This window comes from Protopterus annectens, chromosome 2.part1 (genome assembly GCF_019279795.1).
Source record: "Protopterus annectens isolate FY-2018-M chromosome 2.part1, PAN1.0, whole genome shotgun sequence".
In the NCBI taxonomy this organism is placed as follows: Eukaryota; Metazoa; Chordata; order Ceratodontiformes; family Protopteridae; genus Protopterus; species Protopterus annectens.
In genome coordinates, this window is record NC_056729.1 from 1558617344 (window position 1) to 1558640360 (window position 23017).

The 23017-nt window shown below is 41.0% G+C and overlaps 1 protein-coding gene across 2 annotated transcripts in view; it reads right to left on the reverse strand.

The window, feature by feature from the left end:
• PRKCZ (protein kinase C zeta) overlaps window positions 1–23017 on the reverse strand; it is a 4411399-nt gene that overhangs the window by 1512070 nt on the left and 2876312 nt on the right. For both annotated transcript variants that reach the window (XM_044063009.1, XM_044063010.1), the window contains one exon: window positions 11578–11615. In XM_044063009.1, coding sequence (XP_043918944.1) covers window positions 11578–11615 — 38 coding nt within the window. The remainder of the gene's footprint in view (window positions 1–11577; window positions 11616–23017) is intronic.

A 23017-nucleotide genomic window follows, 5' to 3' on the forward strand; every position in this document is an offset into this window, starting at 1 on the left:
AACAGTACCTTTTGTTACTCTCAACAAAGATATAAACAAGTCTCACCCAGTCCCTCCAACAAGTGGACTGTCTATAAAACATCCAGACTGTAGGCCTCAACAAGGTCGCAGTTCTAGCTCTATAATGCAGATGACTGCTCCAGGTATAATCCACAGCTAAGTGAAAATGGTTTATCATCCCTCAGACCTTTGTGGTCTTCAGACAAGTTCCTACGTATACCTTTTTGAATCACTAAGTGAAGATCTAACTTCCAGAATTCCTCAAATTAGACACTATTCTTTTATCCAGCTATAATGAGCAATTAGCTAGCAAATGCAAACAGATTTCTAGACTAATTTTCTGTGAGAATCTTCCCACACACAACTTACTTTGCCTTCCACTTAAAGGCACGATAAAAATTTACTGAACTCAACATATTATGAATATATACTTAATTTGCTATTACAATATTACCTTTTTAAGATTCTTTGGCTCCTATACAGCTGACCATCAACTGATCTTGGTGCCGCTCCTTAATTTTGGATGTTGAATGTCAACTCGCTCCCACCTTGGAATGGGACATTTGCACAATGCAGGCTTAATAGTACTATTCAAGCCATGTCATCTAATGGTTAGTAATCAAAATTGCCAGTTCTTTTTTTCCACATAATAGTCTGCGACCTTAGCCCCCTTCCCTTTTACTATATATCTCTTTTGTAGCATCTGGAAGCTAAAGGGACCTCCCCTTGCACATTACAAATTAAGTACACCTACTGTGGTCTGATTTTTGCGTGTATGTGTATTTCATATTTGAACTTGCAGTACACTTTTATTATAATCTTCTGATATGCCATCTTGGTATTAGGCTTACAGATGTGTGCTCCTTCTGTCAAATGTCATGATGTCATGTACTGGGCAAGGAGGGCATGGTCAGCCCTTATTATTTCCAGCTGACTCCACAGCAGAGTCAGCATACCTGAAATACAACTACAGAATATCAGTGGCAGCTGGTGACTTTAAATCAAAGGGGGCTGCAGAAGACAGCTGAATGGATGGGGCCAACAGGGAGGGGTGTGGTCAACTAGAAAGGGGTGGGGCCATGCTCAAAACCACAACTGGAACTTTAACTAAATATGTTGCCCTGGGTGCCAAACTGTCATTAAGAGAGTTCAATCAAGACAAAATGAAGTAGAGAAGAAAAAAAATATTTCAGTGCATTGGCTGCATGACAGCTTACTTAATATCTTGGTGGAAGCAAAAAGGTTGTGAGCCATGAAAAAATAAATTACTTTTTAAATACATTACTGGAATGCCAGTCAAAATCAAGTATAAAAAAAGCAGCACTCAACTCAAACCACTTCTCCTTGCACTGCAGTTCTAATTATAATTTATATTCAGCTTTATAAAAGTACCAAGTTACATGCTGAAATTAGCAATCTCTGTGATACTGATTACCCCTACTTGTAAAAATGTTTCTTATCCAAAAAAGACCTGCTGCCTGACAACAACTATCGACTTGTTTCATGGGGAAAACATGATCAAACTGAAAAATGAAGAGCAAACAAGAAACAAGCTCAAGATAAATTGCTTAAAGGATTACTGCACAGGTTATGGACCACACATGATAGACTGACATTCTGTTTAGTTTACGGGTACAACCTGCAAAGATGACTGCAAGTCTCCAACAAATGTAATGAGCTTCTGAAAACACTGTAATCCTGTCCTTTATTACAAATACTGTCATACGCATTTCAATACCTAAGGCTTATAATGTTAATCTAGTTATGTAAATATTCTCTGCATGGCAACAACAAAAAGGCTTTCAATGTTAATCATTCTTTAACAGTATGCTTATTAAAGCTTACTTGCATCTTACAATCTCATTCAAGCTTACCTGATGGACATTAAAGCACTGCTACTTAAACAAAGAGCAACAGACACTGCAACAACAAGCATTTTCTGAATAATAAGAAGCATAAATCAACAGTATAAAATATGACCGAAAACCAGAACATTCTGCAAAATCAAGGGCAGATGAAAAGCCACTGTAGTACTTGTATCTACCTTGGATGGGGAGATAGTTTGCACACTTACACTGCATAACTGCTCCTAGACTTGCTTGGATACATCCAGAGTCACTATCTGGGGGAGATGGGGTACAACAAATATGCCACAATTTGAAATGTCTCTGGCTGACGGTGATGGCCCTGACACATTTGTCATACTTCTTCAATCTCACTGCAAGAAATCTGGAAAAAGCTATAAAGGGAAGTGGGATAACGGCCCAAGGACACTTTTTTAAATATTGCTCTTATAAACTTAGAAAGATAATAGAATAGTAGGTCTTGCATTAATATGAATTTTCTGAAGAGTATGAAATCTGAAACTCAAATGTCTATCATTATTTTCTCACTTCAGTCTTTAATGATTTGCCTCTAATTTGCCAGAAAAACAACATTTTATGAAAAACAGACCAAAAATATGATGCAAAAATATAAAATAGCCACACAATACGGCTGGGAACCTGTCAAAGAAGGGGCACTTTTTTAATATTAGTACTGTTAAGGTGAGCAGCTGACAAAATAAGAGAATCTAAATGCATTTCTAAAATAAAAGTAATCTGAAACTCTGATCATTACAATTATTTATCAATTGTAAACTCTCAACGTTTCGTCCAAAATTGACATTTTGTGGAGGGATTATTAGGGGGACAGCAACATTTTGAGCCAAAATCAGGGACAGCTGAGAGGTTTGGATATACCTAATTCTATAAAGCGATTTATTTGCGCATACCTCTCAACCTCTAAGAGAGCTGAGATGCATTAGCTGCCCTTATCAAAGGTAACTACACTAATACTAAGAGAGTGGTAATCACACTTCCCTCCAATTACTTCCCACCAGCTAGTACTGCAGTAAATATCGTCTCATTTACCACCACCAAAACAGAACAAGTCAACCTTACCAAGTTACTGAACTTCATCAGATCAATACTGTCATCCAAAAACTGACCACAAATTAGAGCTACTTAAAGCCATGCCATTTCTCACTGACCTGAGCAGGAATGTAATTGCAACATCTTTCTTACTTCCTAGCCTGCTGTATGCGACAGCTTTCATTAATCTTCAGACTATTAATGAAGAAGCTTGAAAAGTGTTACATAACAAATTTGCATCCAACCTCCCAAACCACACCCATCATTGTATTCCCTTGCAGAACCTGAACTGGACAGAACTACCACATTACATGTTATACACAGCTCATAATGGCACATAAAATACTATACCAGCCATCAAACAACCCTCCCTTCAGCAATACAATGAAATGGTACAAATCCACAAAGATCCTCCGATCAAAGGACCAACAACTAACAGAATCCCAAAAATCTAGCAACTCGTATGGGGAATCCTTACACTCAGTACGCATAACTAAACCATGAAACATTCCTTTCACCATCAGATAAATAAACAATCTCCCCAGCTAAAGACCCACCTCAAACTACTTCTAAATCACTCTGTGAGTGTGAGTCTTTCGGCTTTTCCCAGTTAGGGGTCGCAACAGTGGAACTCCAGTCCGCTCATGACTGGCAGTGGATTTTTACAGTGCCGAGTTGCTAGCCCAACGCCCAACCTTCAACGAAGGCACGTCCATTCATGCTCGCACCTACCTACATGTCTTTAATGTCACTCAACCGTAGGGAGGACATGCAGACTCCACACAGAAGGTGCTCCAGACGAGAATCGAATGGGAGAACCTCTTGCTGTGAGGCAACAACACTAACCGGTGCACCACCGTGGCCCTTCTAGTACTGTTGTAATGCTTAGTTAATGCTAGTTTCTACTTCTAATGGTCCTTGGAGGCATGGGGAAGGACTTTTTGACAACCTCAGTGTATGTTAACTTAAAGTGAGGTTGTGTAGAATGCTGTGTTAGTGTATGTTGCTCAGAGGATGTAATCACACTAGAATTTGCAAGTGTCCTGAATATCCAGGTCAAATATTCACGAGTCCCTCCTTATACCAGCTAAACCAGTTCTTCACAACTAGTTATTTACATCTTTCTGAAGCGAGTGTACTGCCCCCTCCTTCCATGAGAAATGTAGGTACAGCTGTTCTTTTATTAGCTTCCAAATCAGCATAATTATAGAAAGATATCATATTATTTAGCTAACACATGCTGCTGTTACTACATTTATATTGATAATTTCCTGTTTCAGTGATATTATGTAATATACATCAATGTCACTTCTAAGAATTTACTACACATTATATCTTTGTATGCTATTTATTGTTTATTCAATGTTAATGAATTTCAGTATTTTTGTATATATTTCTTTAGAGCCTTTTTAAACTTTGTTATATTGTACATGTAGTTCTTGGAGCTTTTCTCCCTGCACCTCTGCTAAGCATTAGCATTACAGGCATTACACCCAGTCAAACTTTAATAAACAACAGTAAGTAAGTAAGTAAATAAACAAATACCTCAGGGCTGAATTTGCAATTACTACTTAATTGTCGAGTTTGGCTTGAAAGGTGGCCAAAGCGCTGCTTTGATGTGCAGGGGAAGTCTGTTATACAGGTAGCAGATGTGTTTGGTAGATTTATTATGCTAACAGTCCCTATTTATGTACTGATGAAGGTTAAGGTCTTTGCTGTGGGTATTAGTGGTCCACTTGCTTTTGTGAAGATGAAGGAGACTGAATAAAATGGAGTATTTTACAGCACAGAAGGCCAGACAGAGCTCACTATGCAGAAGGCTGTACCATATAAAGTTTAAAGACTGGGCTCATGGCTTTTAGTCTATCTCAGTAGCTTAAGGACCTTATTCAATAATGTTCATAGGAATATTTCACATCTCTCTACTTGGGCAACATGAGTATTTATTAAATGCTAGGCCTAATGACAGCTATATACAGAAGAATTAATACCTAGAGGAGATGCTCTTGGAAATTAATGGAGCCAGACAGTGCATGGCAATGAAATTATCAGCAAAAAGATCATAAGCATGACAAAATGCCCAGAAATTAGTCATGTGTACAAAGTGTGGAAAGAAAGGCTCTTGGTAGACAGTGCAAATTTTTCCAAATGAAATAAGCACATCATCGAACATACAACTCAGTTTGTTCACATCCCAAGTATGTGCTGAAAATGTGCACAGACTTAATATGCAGGAACTGAAAAGAAAGAATTTGCAACAACAGGATCACAAAAGCTCAGCATTAGTAACTAAGGTGCTATGTATGAGCTAGAAAACTAGAGAAGTGTGTAATATAATGTGTGTTCAAATGTTATGAACAATGAATGTGAAAGACAGTAATTCAAATCTATCTACTTAAAATACTTGCTTATTCAGATCATCATCTAAAACCATTGGGTCAGAAAGTGTAGGTGTTATGATGGTGGTAAAATGTTCAGTTTGTCAGACAGACTGAACACCCACTAGTGATCAAAAAAATATTTTAACACCTTTACTGAATTTTCAGTTAAGACACTGGCAAACATACATTTATATAAAAGAAAACAAGCCATATTAACATGTTCCCAGTTACATACTTTTCACATCACGTATGTTCTTTTGGATTATCATCAGTCCAGCATTACATAAATCGCTCACTTCCTACCTTCCCTGAAACTTATTTGCTCCTACCCTTTTCTAAAGATCCCACTTCCAGTTCTTTTACCTCAGTTACAATATTCAGTACTTCAAATACAGGTGGTTTAGGTTTTGATTTCTACTTACTAGAAATTGTTTTTTGGCAGCTATCAGAATTAAACTTAACAAGAAGTTACTATGCGTAGACAATTAAGATCCTGTGTCCCAGCTCAAAAAAATAATTTCCTTAGTCACACCAATTTACTCACCTGATACTTCTGACAGAGTACTCTGTAAGGAATTTTTGAAGTCTGCCAAGTCATTATACACCTAAAACTTATTTTCCCAGGTACCTCTCTCTCTTCCCCATCACAACTACAAAATTGGCTTTCTACCTGTGGAAAAAAATCTTTGCAATCTGCTCGGGGTGCAAAATACTTATGCAAACGCTGCCTTGCAAAAATCCTAAATCTTCTGGACTTTGCTGAATACTTGGAAGGCATATATATGTCTTTCCATCGTTCCCTTGTAAAATGCTTATCCAACGCTTATCCAAAATATTAGGGTACAACCTAACACCCTAATAATGGGCGATTTCAACTTCCCCACCATCAACTGGGAAAACGACTCATGTACCAACTCTTTTGCTCAATGTTTTCTGGAATTCATAAATTCCAACACCTTGGATCAACTTAACCACACCCCCACCAGGGGCAGCAATATCCTAAACCTGGTCATTACTAACATGGGCAACCGGTGTTCCACAACAGAGGTCAATTCCTCATTGGTCAGAAGCTAATCACCCTAGACATCCACATCCCACTCCCATCCCCCATTAGAGAAACCACCGTAAAAAACTTCTCCAAAGCCAACTTCACGCTTCTTAAGACAGAAGTGGCAAACTTCACGACACCCATGCAGATGGACAATAGAGGTACAACTGCTGAATCCTACACAAATGCACTTTATAAGCACTTACACAAGTGTATGGATCATACAATCTCTAACAGAACCAAGATGCTATCTTCCAAAAAAAAAGGAAGCCAATATGGTGGTCCCCTGCCATAAACAAACTCTACAACAGAAGAAAGAAACTGTTGCAAAAAAGAGTAAAATCCCATGATTGGAGGATCTCCCTGGTCAGCCTCAGTAAGAAGCTGAGATCCCTCAAAATCCTCCAAAGCTAGTTACGAAAACAAAATTGCCACTGATTCTAAAGACAACCATAAAGCATTCTATAGCTATGTCAAGAATCTCAATGGCAACACTCAGATCTGCTGTGAGTTACAGCACAATGGCACTAAATATACAGAACCTACTGATATTGCCAACATCCTGTTGGATAAGTTCAATGCTAACTTTACTCCCCTCTCACCCCCCTAAAGGGCCCATCTCTATACCGGAAGAATGCAAAGTTCCTGTATTCATGGCTGCACGGGTAAAAACCACACTCTCCAAAGCCAAGAACACAGCATCCATGGGACCTGACAACATCCCAGGCTGCGTTCTACATAAACTACAGAACGAACTGGCACCCACCTAAGTACCATGTTCAATCATAGCCTCACCTCAGGCTTTGTGCCCACTGAATGGCGCACAGTGACGGTTATCCCACTCCACAAAGGGGGAGCCACCACAGACCCCGGGAACTACCACCCCATTAGTCTGACGAGCATGGTCTGCAAGGCTATGGAATGTATCATCATGGAACTTAGAAACAATGACATTGGTAATCTTCAAACTCTAGACCCCACCCAGTTCGGGTTTGTAAAAGGCAGATCATGTCTCCTAAACCTGATAGACTTCTTTGAAGTGGTCCCCAAAGCCGTAGATGAGGGTAAGGTGGTTCACACAGCCTATCTAGATCTCGCCAATGCTTCTGACACCACCACTCTGGAATTATAGATAAACTCACTAAACTAGGTATAAATCCCTATGTCACAAGATGGGTTGCCAACTGGCTCACTGACAGAACCCACACTGTGAAAGTAGCAGACTCCAAATCCTACTTCAGATCAGTGACAAGTGGAGTACCACAGGGTTCAGTCCTGGGTCCTCTCCTGTTTGGTATCTACTTCTCTGAAGTACAGGCTAACGAAGTTCACAGATGACTGCAAACTAGGAGCCATAATTGTAACTCCTAATGATGTGGACATCCTACAAAAGGGCCTCACTGAGACAGATTCCTGGTGTCAAAGCCATGGCTTCAAGCTCAATGCCAAAAAGTGCACTGTCATCCCTTTTGGTAAAAACTCTGTACCCATGAACTACCACATAGGTGGTAGTCTACTTACCACCAAAAGTGTGATAACAGACCTTGGGACACAGGTGGACAGTAGTCTCTCCTTTGATAATCACATTGCCACAGTAGTCAAGAAATCCTTCTACATGGCACACCTCATCACAAAAGGTTTCTCATCCAGGAAAAAAGAGGTCATTGTTCCCCTCTACTTGTCACTCATTAGACCTATTATAGAATACAGCGCCCCTTTTGGTATGTACCTCACAAGACATCTACAACAACTGGAAAGGCTGTAGAAATACCTTACAAAGAGGATTACCGGCCTCAAACAGATGCCCTACGCAGACCGTCTTAAAAAACTCCAGCTTTACTCCGTCGCATATCGCCTACTCAGAGGCGATCTCTGCCTAACATACAAAGCTATGTCAAACCCAAAGCTGTTGGACATGCTCCACTTACAGAAATCCCAATCCCTCCGAGCTACACGCTCTAGGGACCTAAACCTCATCACCACAATAAGCAGAACATGCTGGATTGAGAGATTCCTGTCCCAGAGACTTCCCATACTCTGGAACAAACTACCTATCTATATCAAACAAAGCTCCTCATTAGCACTCTTCAAGAAAAACCTTGATGATTGGATGGGAGATAGGAAACTTACCCCAAGGATCACTTCTGTGACTCTGCTCGACAGAGGCACAGGAAAATAATTTTCTTGGGTGGTGAAAGCCAGGGTACCTTTTTGGCTAGGCTTATACAGGCCCTAGGCCCAATAGCCTAGCACCTACCTATGAACCTATGAATTTTTCTTCCCAAGCTTTTCTAACCTCCTCTGATTGCTTCTTATAGTTACCGTGCAATATTTTATACGTCCTACTAATTTTCCCTTTTTTAACAGCAGCTTCTTTTCTAGCTTCAACTAAAAAGTCTATCACGACAGGTCTTTCACTTAAAATTCTCCTACTTTGTTTTTTTGCCTATACTCAGATCTCAATCCCTGGTTAGGGAAGACAGTCTCCAGCCTGCAGTCCAAGTGTCTTCTTGGTCTCTTCCAATTATATTAACTTTCCCTCTCTTATTTGCTACCGATAGGTTGATTCCTTTGCCTGTTTTCTCCAGTAAATTCTAGACCCCTCTTGCCTATTGACTGTACCCCTAATTGCAGTCATCACTAATGGCAAAATCTCCTTTCTCCATTCTCATCCTGGCTTAGTTCTCGGAATACTTTCTGCTACTTTACTGATATAATATTCTATATGGCTGTTGTTATTCTCCTTAATGATCTTCATCCAACATCCCAATCTCTCCTTATTTCTTTAATTTCCCGCATTTCATCATCATCCCTTTCCATTTAAATTATAGCTTTCTGCTTATATTATGTATATGAGCCTTAACTGTGTAGCTCAATCAAAAAATGATTTGATCAGAAATGCATGTTTTTGCCTAATGGGAAATCATAATACCACAGACAGTGGGTATATATAAGAAGCAGGGGGTTATGGGAGGCACATGAGGCCTTGCCCCCCCTTCAAAATGCTTGAAGGAGTTCTGCCGGGTAGGCATGTATTCTTCTACTGCTGTTTTATTATATATCATACATCTGAAAGCGCTTAATTATGTGTGAAAGGATAAAAAATATAAGATTCTGTTACAGATACTGGGAATGGAGGCTCCATCTATACTATATTATCTGACTTGTCAGAAGCTTGGTATGTTGAAACAAATTCATAACGGGAATGTGCAGTGATAGGTTCAGTTGTGAAGCTTATTTATGACATACTGGCCTTAAAGAAACTTGACTATTGTAAGTCTGTGCATGTATTTTCTACTTCTCATATACAAATCCAGATTATTTTAAGGAAGTTAATGATTAACTTCTAATTATAAAATGAAGCTTATTCAATACTACATTCCAAAATATATTCGCCTCTCAGATAGACAGCATGATTTCAGACCATCACTGTTACTTCACAAATATTTGACAAAATGGAGAAGAGACTCTTAAAAGGTGCAATCAAATCCTTCACTATAGTAGGGTAATTTAACTACTCAGGCAAAGGCTTACTCACTAGCATGTTCCACAGAGCTCTGTAATATGTCATCTACTCATTTTACTACTTATTAACAACCTACTTTGGGACTTAACTTAAATGCTACCATGTATGCTGATGACATTGTGTCAACTAAAACTGATAACAAACCAACTTCACAAAGCTACCTTACAGGGATGTCTTTGCACCAATGTTAAAATGATGTGCAGAAAACAAACTTACAAAAACACTAAAAATCATCAGTTATGATTTTTGGCATGACAAAATCGTTAACAAAATTTTCAGACTCGCACATTCTTGATCCCAGAGGAGTTATAATGCCTAACATTATGAACCAAGGCCATCTAGTGATTTTACTAGATGACATCCTCTCATTCCACTTTCAGACTACGTAACTACAGAAATTATGACCAAACTAAAAACTGACTCCAGTGTTTCTCATCTTCTCATCAGTGAAGCAATTGCCAGTAATGTTCTCATCCTTAGACTTGAATAAACACTGCCAGTTGTAGCTGCCATGTCAGCACACAATTAACAGATTACAAAAACAGAAAATAGAAATATTACACTTCATCTCTCTAGCTAGTAACAAGCATCGCCAGCTAGGAAGAAAGCTCTTTGGCTTCCTCATCACTGCCAGAGCCACCTATGCACTGAATTCATTACTTTTCAAACTGATAAAAAGAATGATTCTCCCCTCTTTTTATTAATAATATGCAGCTAAACAACATTTCTTGAAGTAATGACAGACCACAGTTTCATAAAGCTTGTTTCTACCTCATGGAACTCGCTTCTAAATTACCCAATTACAATTCATAGTCTACAAACTTTCAGTAAAACTTTATTATATGTATTTTTGCATAACTGCAGTCCACATAAAATGTTCTTTGTTTATCTAGATCTTTTCTCCTTGGGCTTCTGCTGAAATATCAGCCTAGATGGACCTTCCTAGTCTACAAACCCAAATAAATAAAATAAAATAAATAAAATGCAGGATTTTTCTGATATCTGCATATTTAGAATTAGCTTAATTAACACTACTTTTAGTTACTGCTTTACAGTCTGTTTCTGCTATTATGCTTTTCTCATTTATGCATGTATTTTATGTATTGTCTTGTATATATTTGCATTTGTTGTCCACTTTGGCAAACTTGTGCTATGCAATGTTTTTGTTTTTGTCTTCAGACCCGACTAGTGGCAGAAAAATGTGCTGTAGCAGCTCACTCACCTGTTAACATATATAATTAATAAATGCATACATCCATCCATACAGAAATACAGAAATAATTTTTCGATTTCAAAAGCGAATTCCAATATTGATTTAGTTTTCAGGAACTGAAAGATTCAGTTGCAAAAGTTACAGTATGTTCAACATTTTAAAAAGTAAGAAACCCACCCATCAGTTTGGACATTGGCCAAATCAAACTCACCTTGTATGTGACAAGCAGAGCACACCCCCTCCCCCGATTCAGGGGAAATATCACCCTCTGTACCTTCTTTCTTAATGTAGTAAACTCTAAGGTCACTTTAATTCAGGAAAAGAAGGAATTCCCAGTCAAATGTATTTGCACACTTTGCACCCTTTACACTTGGATCATTCACAGCAACTACAGAATATCCTCTCTAATATCTCAGTAATTCATTACCGCTACCATGTGAATTGTTACTTTCATCAGATTTGTTTATTTGCTGAACTTAGCAGAGCAGGGTACTTACCTCAGAATCGTCTGTATGCAGGTCTCCGATGAAAGGAACTGAGGATAAGGAAAAAAAATACCATAACATTACTATTTGAGGCTAATTCAGTACAATTCCTAAGAAAAAAACCTGAAAAGAAAGCAATAAACCCAACACAAGCAAACACAAACACTTCTAAAAGTGAAATTTATGATATCCATTGATCTTTAATTTAATGAGAAAGTTGCAGACAATGATGTTTATGACTGACTGCTATATGACAGAATTAACAAAAGAAAAAACAGCCCAGAGGTCTACTAACCAAAGAACCACCTTCCAGTACCATTAGCAATAACCATACAATTCCATGTAACGGAAAAGAAATCAAATCCCAGTCCCGAATACCTTTAGAGTAAAAGACTGTTCCAATTCAAAGGTGCTTGTTGCCACGTTTTTTCCCCATTTGTAAGAGTAACATGGATGTACATCAGCAGCACTTTGTTGAGGAAAGTAACTCAGGAATTGCCTGGGAATGAATCTGAAACTGACTTCTTTTGCAATCCATATACCATCTACTACACTTCTTAGTAACATCCAACAATGCTTCCTTAATTTGTGGTCATAAACATTTGCAGCTTTGACAGAGATGAATGTCTAAACAGTTGCTATGGCTTCTGATAAAATACAGGCTGCAAACTAACGTAATAATCGGAATCACTACATAATCTCGAAATGTTGGAATATCAAATTCCAAAATCCTGAGACTATATAGCCTAAATCCCTAAATAGCGAAAGACCAGAAGCGTGAAATTCAAAATCCCGATGTTCAGAGATATTGAAGTAGCGCTTGTGGTGTTGTGGCTTGTTGACGGATAGGTGGAAGTTCAGGTAAATATCTATGTGTAAGTGTGTTGGTTAGGGGCTTTAGTGTGCGTCAGTGTGTGTTGTGACTGTGATGTGTGTGTGTGTTTGTGAGGGACTGTAAAATGCGTGGGTGTGAGTTTCCCTTGTGAGTCTGCCTGTGTGATCTCGGAGTTAGTATATTTAAGTAGGGGGGGTGAGGGGGTGCAGCCCCCCACATGGGGGGGGTGCAGGGTGGCTTGCCCCCCTACTTATCTGTAGTGTAGGATGATATGTTTGATTGGGGGGGGAGTTGTGTGCATGTGTATGTGTGTGATGAATGTGTGTTGCACGTTCGGGATTTTGAATTTCGCACTTTTGGTATTTCGGCATTTAGGGGTTTCGGCTATATAATCTCAAGATTTTGAAATTCGATATTTCAAAATTTCAAGATTATGTAGTGAACCTGTAAAATCACGTAATAAGTACTATCTCCTATTAGCAAGTGTGTTAAACATGTGTGTCACTCTTGCACAAGTACTTAACATCTTTGGCATTATGCCAAAACAGTAGTGCTAAATGTTAACAAATTCATTCTATAGAGACTGTGATTATGTAATCTGGGATACCTGTCATAACAACACAGGAGTTAGAAGCATATACTGAACCAGAGAGGGTTACAATTACAAGAGTTTCTGTCATGTGTCATAACGCAAAAACTCTAGTTCTCCCTTGTCTCTTTCGACTTGTTTAGTTTTAAGAAATGTAGGAACCACAATGTAAAAAAAAAAGTCTGATTAAAATAGCATGACAAAAGAAAAAACTGATGTACCTTTTCTCATTCATAGGTTCATACTAGGCTATCTGCCCCAGGGCATTTACAAGCCTAGCCAGAGTGTGTTTGGCTTTCGCCACCCCTTGGAATGAGTTTACTGTGCCCTTTTTAAGGTTGTGTTTACTGTGCCTCTGTCTAGTAGTGACACAGAAGTGATCCTCGGGGTAAACCTACGATCTCCCAACCACTCATCAAGATTTTTCCTTGAAGAGAGTCAGTGAGGGACTCTGCCTAACATGAACTGGGATTCTATTCCAGAGTGAAGGGAGCCTCTGGGTTATGAATCTGTCCCTCCAGCATGTCCTATTTATTTCTGTGCTGAGGTTCAAGTCACTCGATCGCGTAGCTCTAAGGGATTTGGATTTTCTGAGGTGAAGCATGTCCATTAATTCAGGGTTGGACATGACTTTGTACGTCAGGCATAGATCGCCTCTGAGTAGGCGGTATGCAACTGAGTAGAGCTGGAGTTTCTTTAGCCGAGCAGCATATTGGCATCTGTTTGAGTCCCTTGATCCTCTTAGTGAAGTACTTTTGGGGTCTTTCTAGTTGCTGCAGGTGTCTGGTAAGGTACATCCCAAATGGGGCATTGTACTCAATTATGGGCCTGATGAGGGATGAGTAAAGGGGCACAATGACCTCCCTTGATCTAGATGTGAATCCTTTCATGATAAGGTGGGCTATATAGAAGGTCTTCCTAACCACTTTGGCAACGTGGTTGTCAAAGGAGAGGTTACTATCAACTTGGGTCCCCAGGTCCCTAATTACTTCTTCTGTACTTAATGGATTACTTCCTATGTGGTAATTTGTGGGCACTTTGTTTTTGCCAAAGGGTATAACTATACACTTTTTGGCGTTTAGCTTGAGGCCATGGCTCTGGCACCAGTTGTCTGTTTCTATGAAGCCCTTTTGGAGGATGCTTGTGTCGGCTGGAGAGTCGATTATGGCGCCCAATTTGCAGTCATCTGCGAACTTGGTCAGCCACAGTCCTTCCGTGTTGGCCTGTACCTCCGAGAAATATATACCGAACAAGAGAGGTCCCAGGACTGAGCCTTGTGGGATGCCACTTGTAACTGGTTTGGAGTCTGACATGGCTCCAGCAATTTTAACCATGTGGGTTCTGTCCTTGAGCCAGTTTGCAACCCATCTAGTGACATAGGGGCTTATGTTTAAGCTGGTGAGCTTATCTATAATGCCCGAGTGGGGTATTGTATCGAAGGCTTTTGCGAGGTCCAGGTAGGCTGTGTGGACCACCTTCCCCTCGTCAATGGCCTTCGTGACTGTTTCAAAGAAATCAACCAGGTTTAAGAGGCAGGATCTGCCCTTACCAAAGACGAACTGGGTAGGATCCAGTGTCTGTAGGTCTCCAGTATCTTTATTTATGAGGTCCATGATGATCCTTTCCATAGCTTTGCAGACCAAGCTAGTCAGGCTTATGGGGCGATAGTTTCCAGGATCCGTTGAGGTACCACCTTTGTGGAGAGGGATCACTGTTGCTGTACGCCAATCTTTGGGTACATATCCTGTAGTAAGGCTGAGATTGAACAGTAGTTTTATGTTTGGGTTTAGCTCTTCTTGGAGTTCATGTAGGACGCAGCCCGGGACACCGTCTGGTCCCATTGATGCTGTGTTTTTTGCTTTGGTGAGGGCGGCTCTTACCTGAGCATCTGAGATGTCAGGGGGGGCAGCGCTCTGCTGGAATAGATATTTGCCATTTTGTTGGGGGGGGGGGTTGCGCTGAACCTGTCAGCTAGGATGTTGGCAATGTCTGTGGGTTTGGTGTATTTTTTGTCATTTTGGACTAATTCTGAGCATATCTGGGAATTCCCACCCAGGTTCCTAACATAACTAAAGAAAGCCTTGTGATTATCCTTAGTGTCCTGTGCAATTTTTCTCTCAAAGCTGGCCTTAGATGATTTTATGAGTGCCCATAGTTTTTTGCTAATACTGATCAGAGATGCCTTCCCTTTTTGGGATTTTGCTCTATCATGTACTAGCTTCGTCCTTCTATTGTATAGTTTGTTTATGGCTTGGGTCCACCAGACAGGACGTCTGCCTTTGGAGGATTGGGTCTTGGTTTTATTTGGGATTGCATGGTCCATCCATTCCTGAAGGTATTCATAGAATGCGTTTATAAAGGATTCTGCGGTCTGGGCCGTATTTTCCACAGGCCTGGGGGCTTTGAAGGATTCCACCTCGGATTTGAGGAGTGTGAAATTTGCTTTAGAGAAGTTTTTCACTGTGGTTTTCTGGGCAGGGGGTGGGGTCGGGATGTGAATATCCAGTGAGATTAGTTTATGGTCTGATCTTACCAGTGAGGGATACACTTCTGGTCTCGAGCATAGAGTCCCCATGTTGGTGATGATAAGGTCCAGTATGTTTTCCCGTCTTGTGGGAGTGGTAACAAGTTGTTCCATAGCATTTGAGTTTATAAATTCTAGGAACCTTTGGGCTAGGGTGTTGGAGCTAGAGTAATGCTCCCAGTCTATGTTTGGGTAGTTGAAGTCACCCAATATAATGGTGTTTGGAGAGACCTTCATATTTTCCAGTGTTCTCAGGAAGGCCGAGTGGGGTTCCTGGGTTTGGGAGGGTGGTCTGTAGCAGGCTATAAACTGGAAGGCAGTTTTACCCACTGTTAGTTGCACATGGATAGTCTCTGATGCTTCGTGCTGTGCCACTAACCTGGAGGTGTGGGTATCTTTGAATATCGATACCCCCCTCCTTTTGTGGTTCAGTCCAAGTTTTAGGGCCGAAAAGCATGGTATGAGGTATAACCTGGTAGTGCTGGGGTGCTCTCGGGAGCCTTAAACCAGGTTTCTGTTACTGCACAGATATCGATGTTCTCCATGCTAAGGAGAGTTTCGAGTGCATGCATCTTGAGGTTTAGACTTCTGGCATTGAGTAGCATTACTCTTAGTTTCTTATCCCTTGTGATACCTATGGAGGTGGGTTTGTCTTTTGAGCCTTGCCTAAAAAAGGCACTATGGGGGTAGCCAGAGCCTTTGCCAATATCCGAAAGCCCAGGGGTGACAGGTGCAAGCCGTCCTTAGCGAAGCATCGTGGCTTGTCGAGCATGTCATCCCAGGCTGACAGGCATTGGATCCCCTTTGAATGACACCAATACTTAAGCTTGTTGTTTGTTTCTGATAACTTGTCGCAGTTAAACTCTTTTTTCTAGAGGCTCCTTTAGATGTTTAAAACTTTCATTTAAAGGCTCACTGCTGCTTTTCAGCTGTGAGAAACATTTCTGCAGTTTGTTCTAAGTAGTGGGGATATTTGTAGCATTTTCATATTCAGGCTTGTATTTGGGCCCAGTGTTTGTGGAGGCTGTGTGTCTGAGCACATATTCAGGGACATCTTGGTTTAGCCAAAGCCAACAGGCATTTCAGTGAGAGAGAATTGTTTGAGGTCACTGGCTGACTGAGGTCACCTGGACTACAGCTTAGACTAAGCACCTCATTGGTTCTTTTGAGATTTCTTTCTTAAAAGCTGTCTCAGGTTTCAACCTTCTGTTAAGAAGTTCAGTTGTGAAAAAAAAATGTATCTGCTTTTACTGTATTTGTGTTTCTTCCTACTTTATTTTGCTTTTGCGTCATCTTAAAAGTACTCAATTGTATTTATTACTGCTTGGTGCAACTCATTCTAAGCCTTTTAGTTTAAGCACTTGGGCTTCAGACCAGTTGTTTTACATTAATAAGGTTTGTGGTCTGCACTGTAGTGGCAGAACAGGTAGCTGACATCCTTCTAAGTTGGAAACTGCTGACTGAGGGCTCAGTGTCTGTTATTCTAAAAGTGTATTAATTCTGGTTTAAGCACTTGGGCTTCAGGCCAGTTGTCTGCACTCTTGTGGGAGGAGAGGCTGGACTCTGCCCTTCTGAGCTGGGAATTTCTGGTTAAAGATTTATAGTGCCTGCATATATGAACTGCTTCTTACTGAATTTGGTACACCTTGTTTGCTGTAGCATAGACTAGATCCAGGCCTGCTGAATCTAGCTTTTTGTATAACTTGAGCACTAATCCAGGCGTTCTTTAAAGTATTCAATTGTATTTATTACTGCTTGGTAGTAACTTGATTAAAGTGTAGCTATCATTCCAAGTCTTTTGGATAAAGCACTTGGGCTTCAGACCAGTTGTTTTACATTAGGAAGGTTTGTGGCCTGCACTGTGGTGGCAGGACAGGTGGCTTACATCCTTCTAAGTTGGGAACTGCTGATTGAAGGCTCAGTGTCTGTTATTCTAAAAGTGTATTAGTTCTGGTTTAAGCACTTGGGCTTCAGGCCAGTTATTTTACATTAAGAAGGTTTGTGGTCTGCACTCTTCTGGGAGGAGAGGCTGGACTCTGCCCTTCTGAGCTGGGAATTTCTGGTTAAAGGCTTATAGTGCCTGCATATTTGAACTGTTTCTTACTGAAATTGGTACACCTTGTTTGCTGTAGCATAGACTAGATCCAGGCCTGCTGAATCTAGCTTTGTTGGTTTGCTTGTTATTTCCCTGAAACGCTAATTCCACCTAAAACGCGGCTTTTCAGCGCTTCTGTGGATCCCTAGTGATATCTGCATTGCTGACTGTACTTATTTCCTTGTTACACTTGACAGAAAGTTACTGTTTGTCATTGCTGCATTTAAGTTACCTGTAACACATTGCATTTAAGTTACCTGGCACTTGCTCACTAAAGCAATAAATTAAATATAAATTAAATTAAATTAAATGAATTAAATATAATTAAATATAAGTCAGCACTAAAAAATTAAAAGCACTACACCCTCACAAACTCCCCTTGAGTACCTTGTTCCCCATTGGCCCTTTTTTTCAATTATAAAGGAATTCCCAATACTATTCTAGCATGTCCAAAGTTCAGCTGTCAATCTCCTCTCCGGTCCAGCTGGTGAATCTGGGAATCTTGAGGCAATGTTACAACTGCCTCATGTACACAGACAACCCCCTCCTCCTTCCAACAAATTCCAACACATGTGAGAGATGCAACCATATAGCCAAATTGGAGGCTAAGCTCTCTCAACTCAGTACTGGCGTAACCAGTCAGGAGGAGAAGGAAACCACATTCACTACAATTCCAGTCTCACATAGACCTACCACGACAGCAAACCAAACACATAAACACACAAAAACATACTCAGAGGCTCTAAATAAAAATCTGCCTAAGCAGCAGAGACCTCCAAAGCAAGCACCTAAGCAACCGCTACCCCAAAACAAAACACATGCAACACATAGCTCACAAAGCCAGTGTGCCGAACAGTCACAGCCCTTAAGGATAAACAACACACCTGATACACTTGTAATAGGTGACTCTATCGTCAGGCACACTGACGTCCTGCTCACCAGGCTGAACAAGGAGAAGGTCACCGTGAGCTGCCTGTCGAGCGCTAGGATCTGCCACATAACACAAGCACTCAGGTCACTCCAAGGCAAGTACAAATATGACTCAGTCATTGTCCATGCTGGTGTGAATGACCTGAGACGTACCTCCCTGGACTACATGAAAAGAGACATAGAGGAGCTCTCTGAGCATGTAGCCCAGGCCGGTATGACCCTGACCTTGAGTAGCATCTTACCCTCACCAAGAATGATGCCACAATATGAAGGCAAGATGATCATTTTCAACAATTGGCTTAAGTATTGGTGTCATTCAAAGGGGATCCATATATATATATATATATATATATATATATATGTGTGTGTGTGTATATATATATATATATATATATATATATATATATATATATATATATATATATAAATGTGTGTGTGTATATATCTATATATACATATATATACACACATGTGTGTGTGTGTGTGTGTGTAAAAAAAATAAATAAATATATATATTGTGTCTCTTGCCCTCACCAAGAATGATGCCACAGTATAAAGACAAAATGATCAGTTTCAACAATTGGCTAAAGTACTGGTGCCATTCAAAGGGGATCCAGTGTCTGTCAGCCTGGGATGACATGCTCGACAAGCCACGTTGCTTTGCTAGGCACGGCTTGCACCTGTCACCCTTAGGCTTTCGTATACCTTTTTTAGGCAAGGCTCAAAGGACAAACCCACCTCAATAGACAACCCAAGGACAAAAAAACTAAATGTAATGCTACTCAATGCCAGAAGTCTAAACCTCAAGATGCATGCACTCGAGGCTCTCCTCAGTATGGAGAAAATCGATGTCTGTGCAGTAACAGAAACCTGGTTCAAGGCTCCTAAGAGCACCCCAGCACTACCAGGTTATAACTCATACCATGCGTTTCGGCCCCAAAACTCGGACCGAAGCAGAAAAGGAGGGGGAGTATCTATATTCATCAACGATGCCTACACCTCCAGGTTAGTGGCACTGCACGAAGCATTGGAAACCATCCATGTGCAACTAACAGTGGGCAAAACTGCCTTTCAGTTTGTAGCCTGCTACAGAACACCCTCCCTATTACAGAAACCCCACTTGGCATTCCTGAGAACACTGGAGAATATGAAGGTCTCTCCAAACACTATGTTACTGGGTGACTAACTACCCAAACATTGACTTGGAAAACTATTCAAGCCCAAACACCCTCGCCCAACGGTTCCTTGAATTTATACACTCTAACGCAATGGAACAACTGGTCACCACTCCCACAAGAGGGAACAACATATTGGACCTGGTCATCACCAACATGGGGACTCTATGTTCCACACCAGAGGTAAACCCCTCATTGGTAATATCAGACCATAAACAAATTTCCCTGGACATCCATATCCCGTCCCCACCCCCAGCCAAGGAAATCACTGTAAAGAATTTCTCAAAATCCAACTTTGCACTTCTCAAGACTGAGGTGGAATCCTTCAAAGCCCCTGGGCCAGAGGATAATACAGCCCAATCAGCAGAATCCTTTACAAATGCATTCTATGAGCACCTGCAGGAATGCATGGATCGTGCTATCCCAAATAAAACCAAGACTCACTCCTCCAAAAACAGGAGACCAGTCTGGTGGACCCCGGCCATAAATAAGCTATACAACAGAAGGAGGAAGCTACTACATGACAGAGCAAAATCCCAAAAAGGGAAGGCATCTCTGATCAGTATTAGCAAGAAACTTCGATCCCTCATAAAATCATCAAAGGCCAGTTTCAAAAGAAAAATTGCCCTAGACACTAAAGATAATCATAAGGCCTTCTTTAGTTATGTCTGGAATATGGGTGGAAACTCCCAGATATGCTCTGAATTGTTGCATAATGGTACAAAATATACCGAACCTACAGACATAGCCAACATCCTGGCAGACAGATTCAGTGCAAACCCCCCTTCCCCCCAAAGGAGCAAATGCCTATCAAAACTGAATGTAACCTCCCTGACAACACAGATGCACAGGTGAAAGTTGCCCTCTCCAAAGCAAAAAACACAGCATCTATGGGACCGGACGGTGTCCCAGGCTGTGTCTTACATGAGCTCCAAGAAGAACTAAACCCTCACATTAAGTCACTGTTCAAACTTAGACTTACTACAGGATATGTACCCAAAGAATGACGTACAGCTACAGTGGTCCCACTCCACAAAGGTGGTGCCACAACGGACCCCGGGAATTATCGCCCCATAAGCCTGACTAGTCTGGTCTGTAAAGCTATGGAGCATATTATCATGGAACTCATAAACAAAGACATTAGGAGCCTCCAGACACTGGACCCTACCCAATTCGGCTTTAAGGGCAGATCTTGCCTCTTAAACCTAGTTGATTTCTTTGAAACAGTTACCAAAGCCATAGATGAGGGCAAGGTAGTCCACACAGCCTACCTGGACCTTGCAAAAGCCTTTGACACAATACCCCACTCGGGCATCATAAATAAGCTTACCAGCCAAAATATCAACCCCTATATCACAAGATGGGTTGCAAACTGGCTCAGGGATAGAACCCACATGGTCAGAATCGCAGGTGCTACGTCCGAATCCAAGCCAGTTACAAGTGGCGTCCCACAGGGCTCAGTTCTGGGACCTCTCTTGTTTGGTATATACTTCTCTGAGGTTCAGGCTAACACGGGGGGATTATGGCTGACAAAGTTCGCAGATGACTGCAAACTGGGGGCCATAATCGAATCTCCAGCTGACACAAGCATCCTACAAAAGGGTCTCACAGAGATGGATGCTTGGTGCCAGAGCCACGGCCTCAAGCTAAATGCTAAAAAGTGCATAGTGATCCCCTTTGGGAAAAACAAGGTGCCCACAAATTACCACACAGGTGGTAATCCATTAAGTACGGAAGAAGTAATTAGAGATTTGGGGACCAACGTAGATAGTAATCTCTCCTTTGATAATTACGTTGCCAAAGTAGTTAGAAAGACCTTCTATATAGCCCACCGTATCACGAAAGGGTTCACATCTAGATCAAGAGACGTAATTGCGCCCCTCTACTCGTCACTCATCAGGCCCATAATTGAATACAATGCCCCTTTTAGGATGTACCTTACCCGACACCTGCAGCAACTGGAGAGACCCCAAAAGTACCTCACCAAGAGGATCATGGGCTACAAACAGATGTCCTATGCAGCTCGACTAAAGAAACTCCAGCTCTACTCAGTTGCTTACTGCCTACTCAGAGGCGATCTATGCCTGACGTACAAAGCCATGTCAAACCCATTATTAATGGACATGCTCCACCTCAAAAAATCCAAGTCCCTTAGAGCTACACGCTCAACGGACTTAAACCTCAGCACAAAAAGAAATAGGACATGCTGCAGGGACAGATTCATTTCCCAGAGGCTCCCCTCACTCTGGAATAGAATCCCAATTCATGTTAGACATAGCCCCTCTCTGACCCTCTTCAAGCGAAATCTGGACGCGTGGATGGGAGACCGCAAATTCACCCCTGGGATCTCTTCTGTGTCCCTGCTAGACAGAGGCACAGTAAACTAATCTTAAAGGGTACCTTCTGTGACCTAATTTACAGAGGCACAGTAGGCTAATGTAATAGGGAGGCGGAAGCCAAATACACCCTGACTAGGCTTATAAATGCCCTAGGGCAGATAGCCTAGTATCTACCTATGAACCTATATGTACACACGTGTGTATATGTATGTATGCAGGCTCAGAATGGAGAAAACATACAGCAAAGTGAAAAGGAACACCCACTGCAGTAAAGTATAATTACAAAGTGAGAGTACAGTATTCACGTTATTAACATACTGGAGCGGGTCTGAAGTTAAAGGTACTGCAGTTTACAGATCGGGCAGTGGGAAGAAGCTGGGCTTCACCGTGGGTCATTAAAACAGGTACAAATGGTTTCCTCCAACAGATGTCCTTCTAATTTGGATTGGAAAGCTGTTGGGGGTCTCCTTGTTCCTTACTTTTGAAATCTGCCCCATGTGACTAGACCTGATTTGGAAAAAGCTATTTTTCCAATGGTAGTTTTGAAAAGTAGTCTGACTACTAGTAGGTTTTCTTCATTATCATCTCTTAAGGAGTAGGTGTGTTCCTTGACTAATAACATTTTTTTTAACAGGGGGGAGTAGTATTTCAAGTGTATTGTTTTCATAGAAAGTACTCATCAGGTGAATGGCAGTGAGTGAAACAGCTAATGGCTTTAAATACTACACAGTGACAATTTCTAAAATCAGCTAAGGTTACAGATCGACATGTCAGATTCAATGGTCTGAAGTCTGCGAGTATTGTGAGCTGAGTGGAAACACAGAAGGGATAAGCCATACTCAAGATTAGGCCAAAGAACATTTTTACCTACAATTACCATGACTCTGATTCAAAACATGTGGTGTCAGACCTAATCACATAATTTTACCCCCTACCAGCCGATACACTTCAGTTGCATATGCACC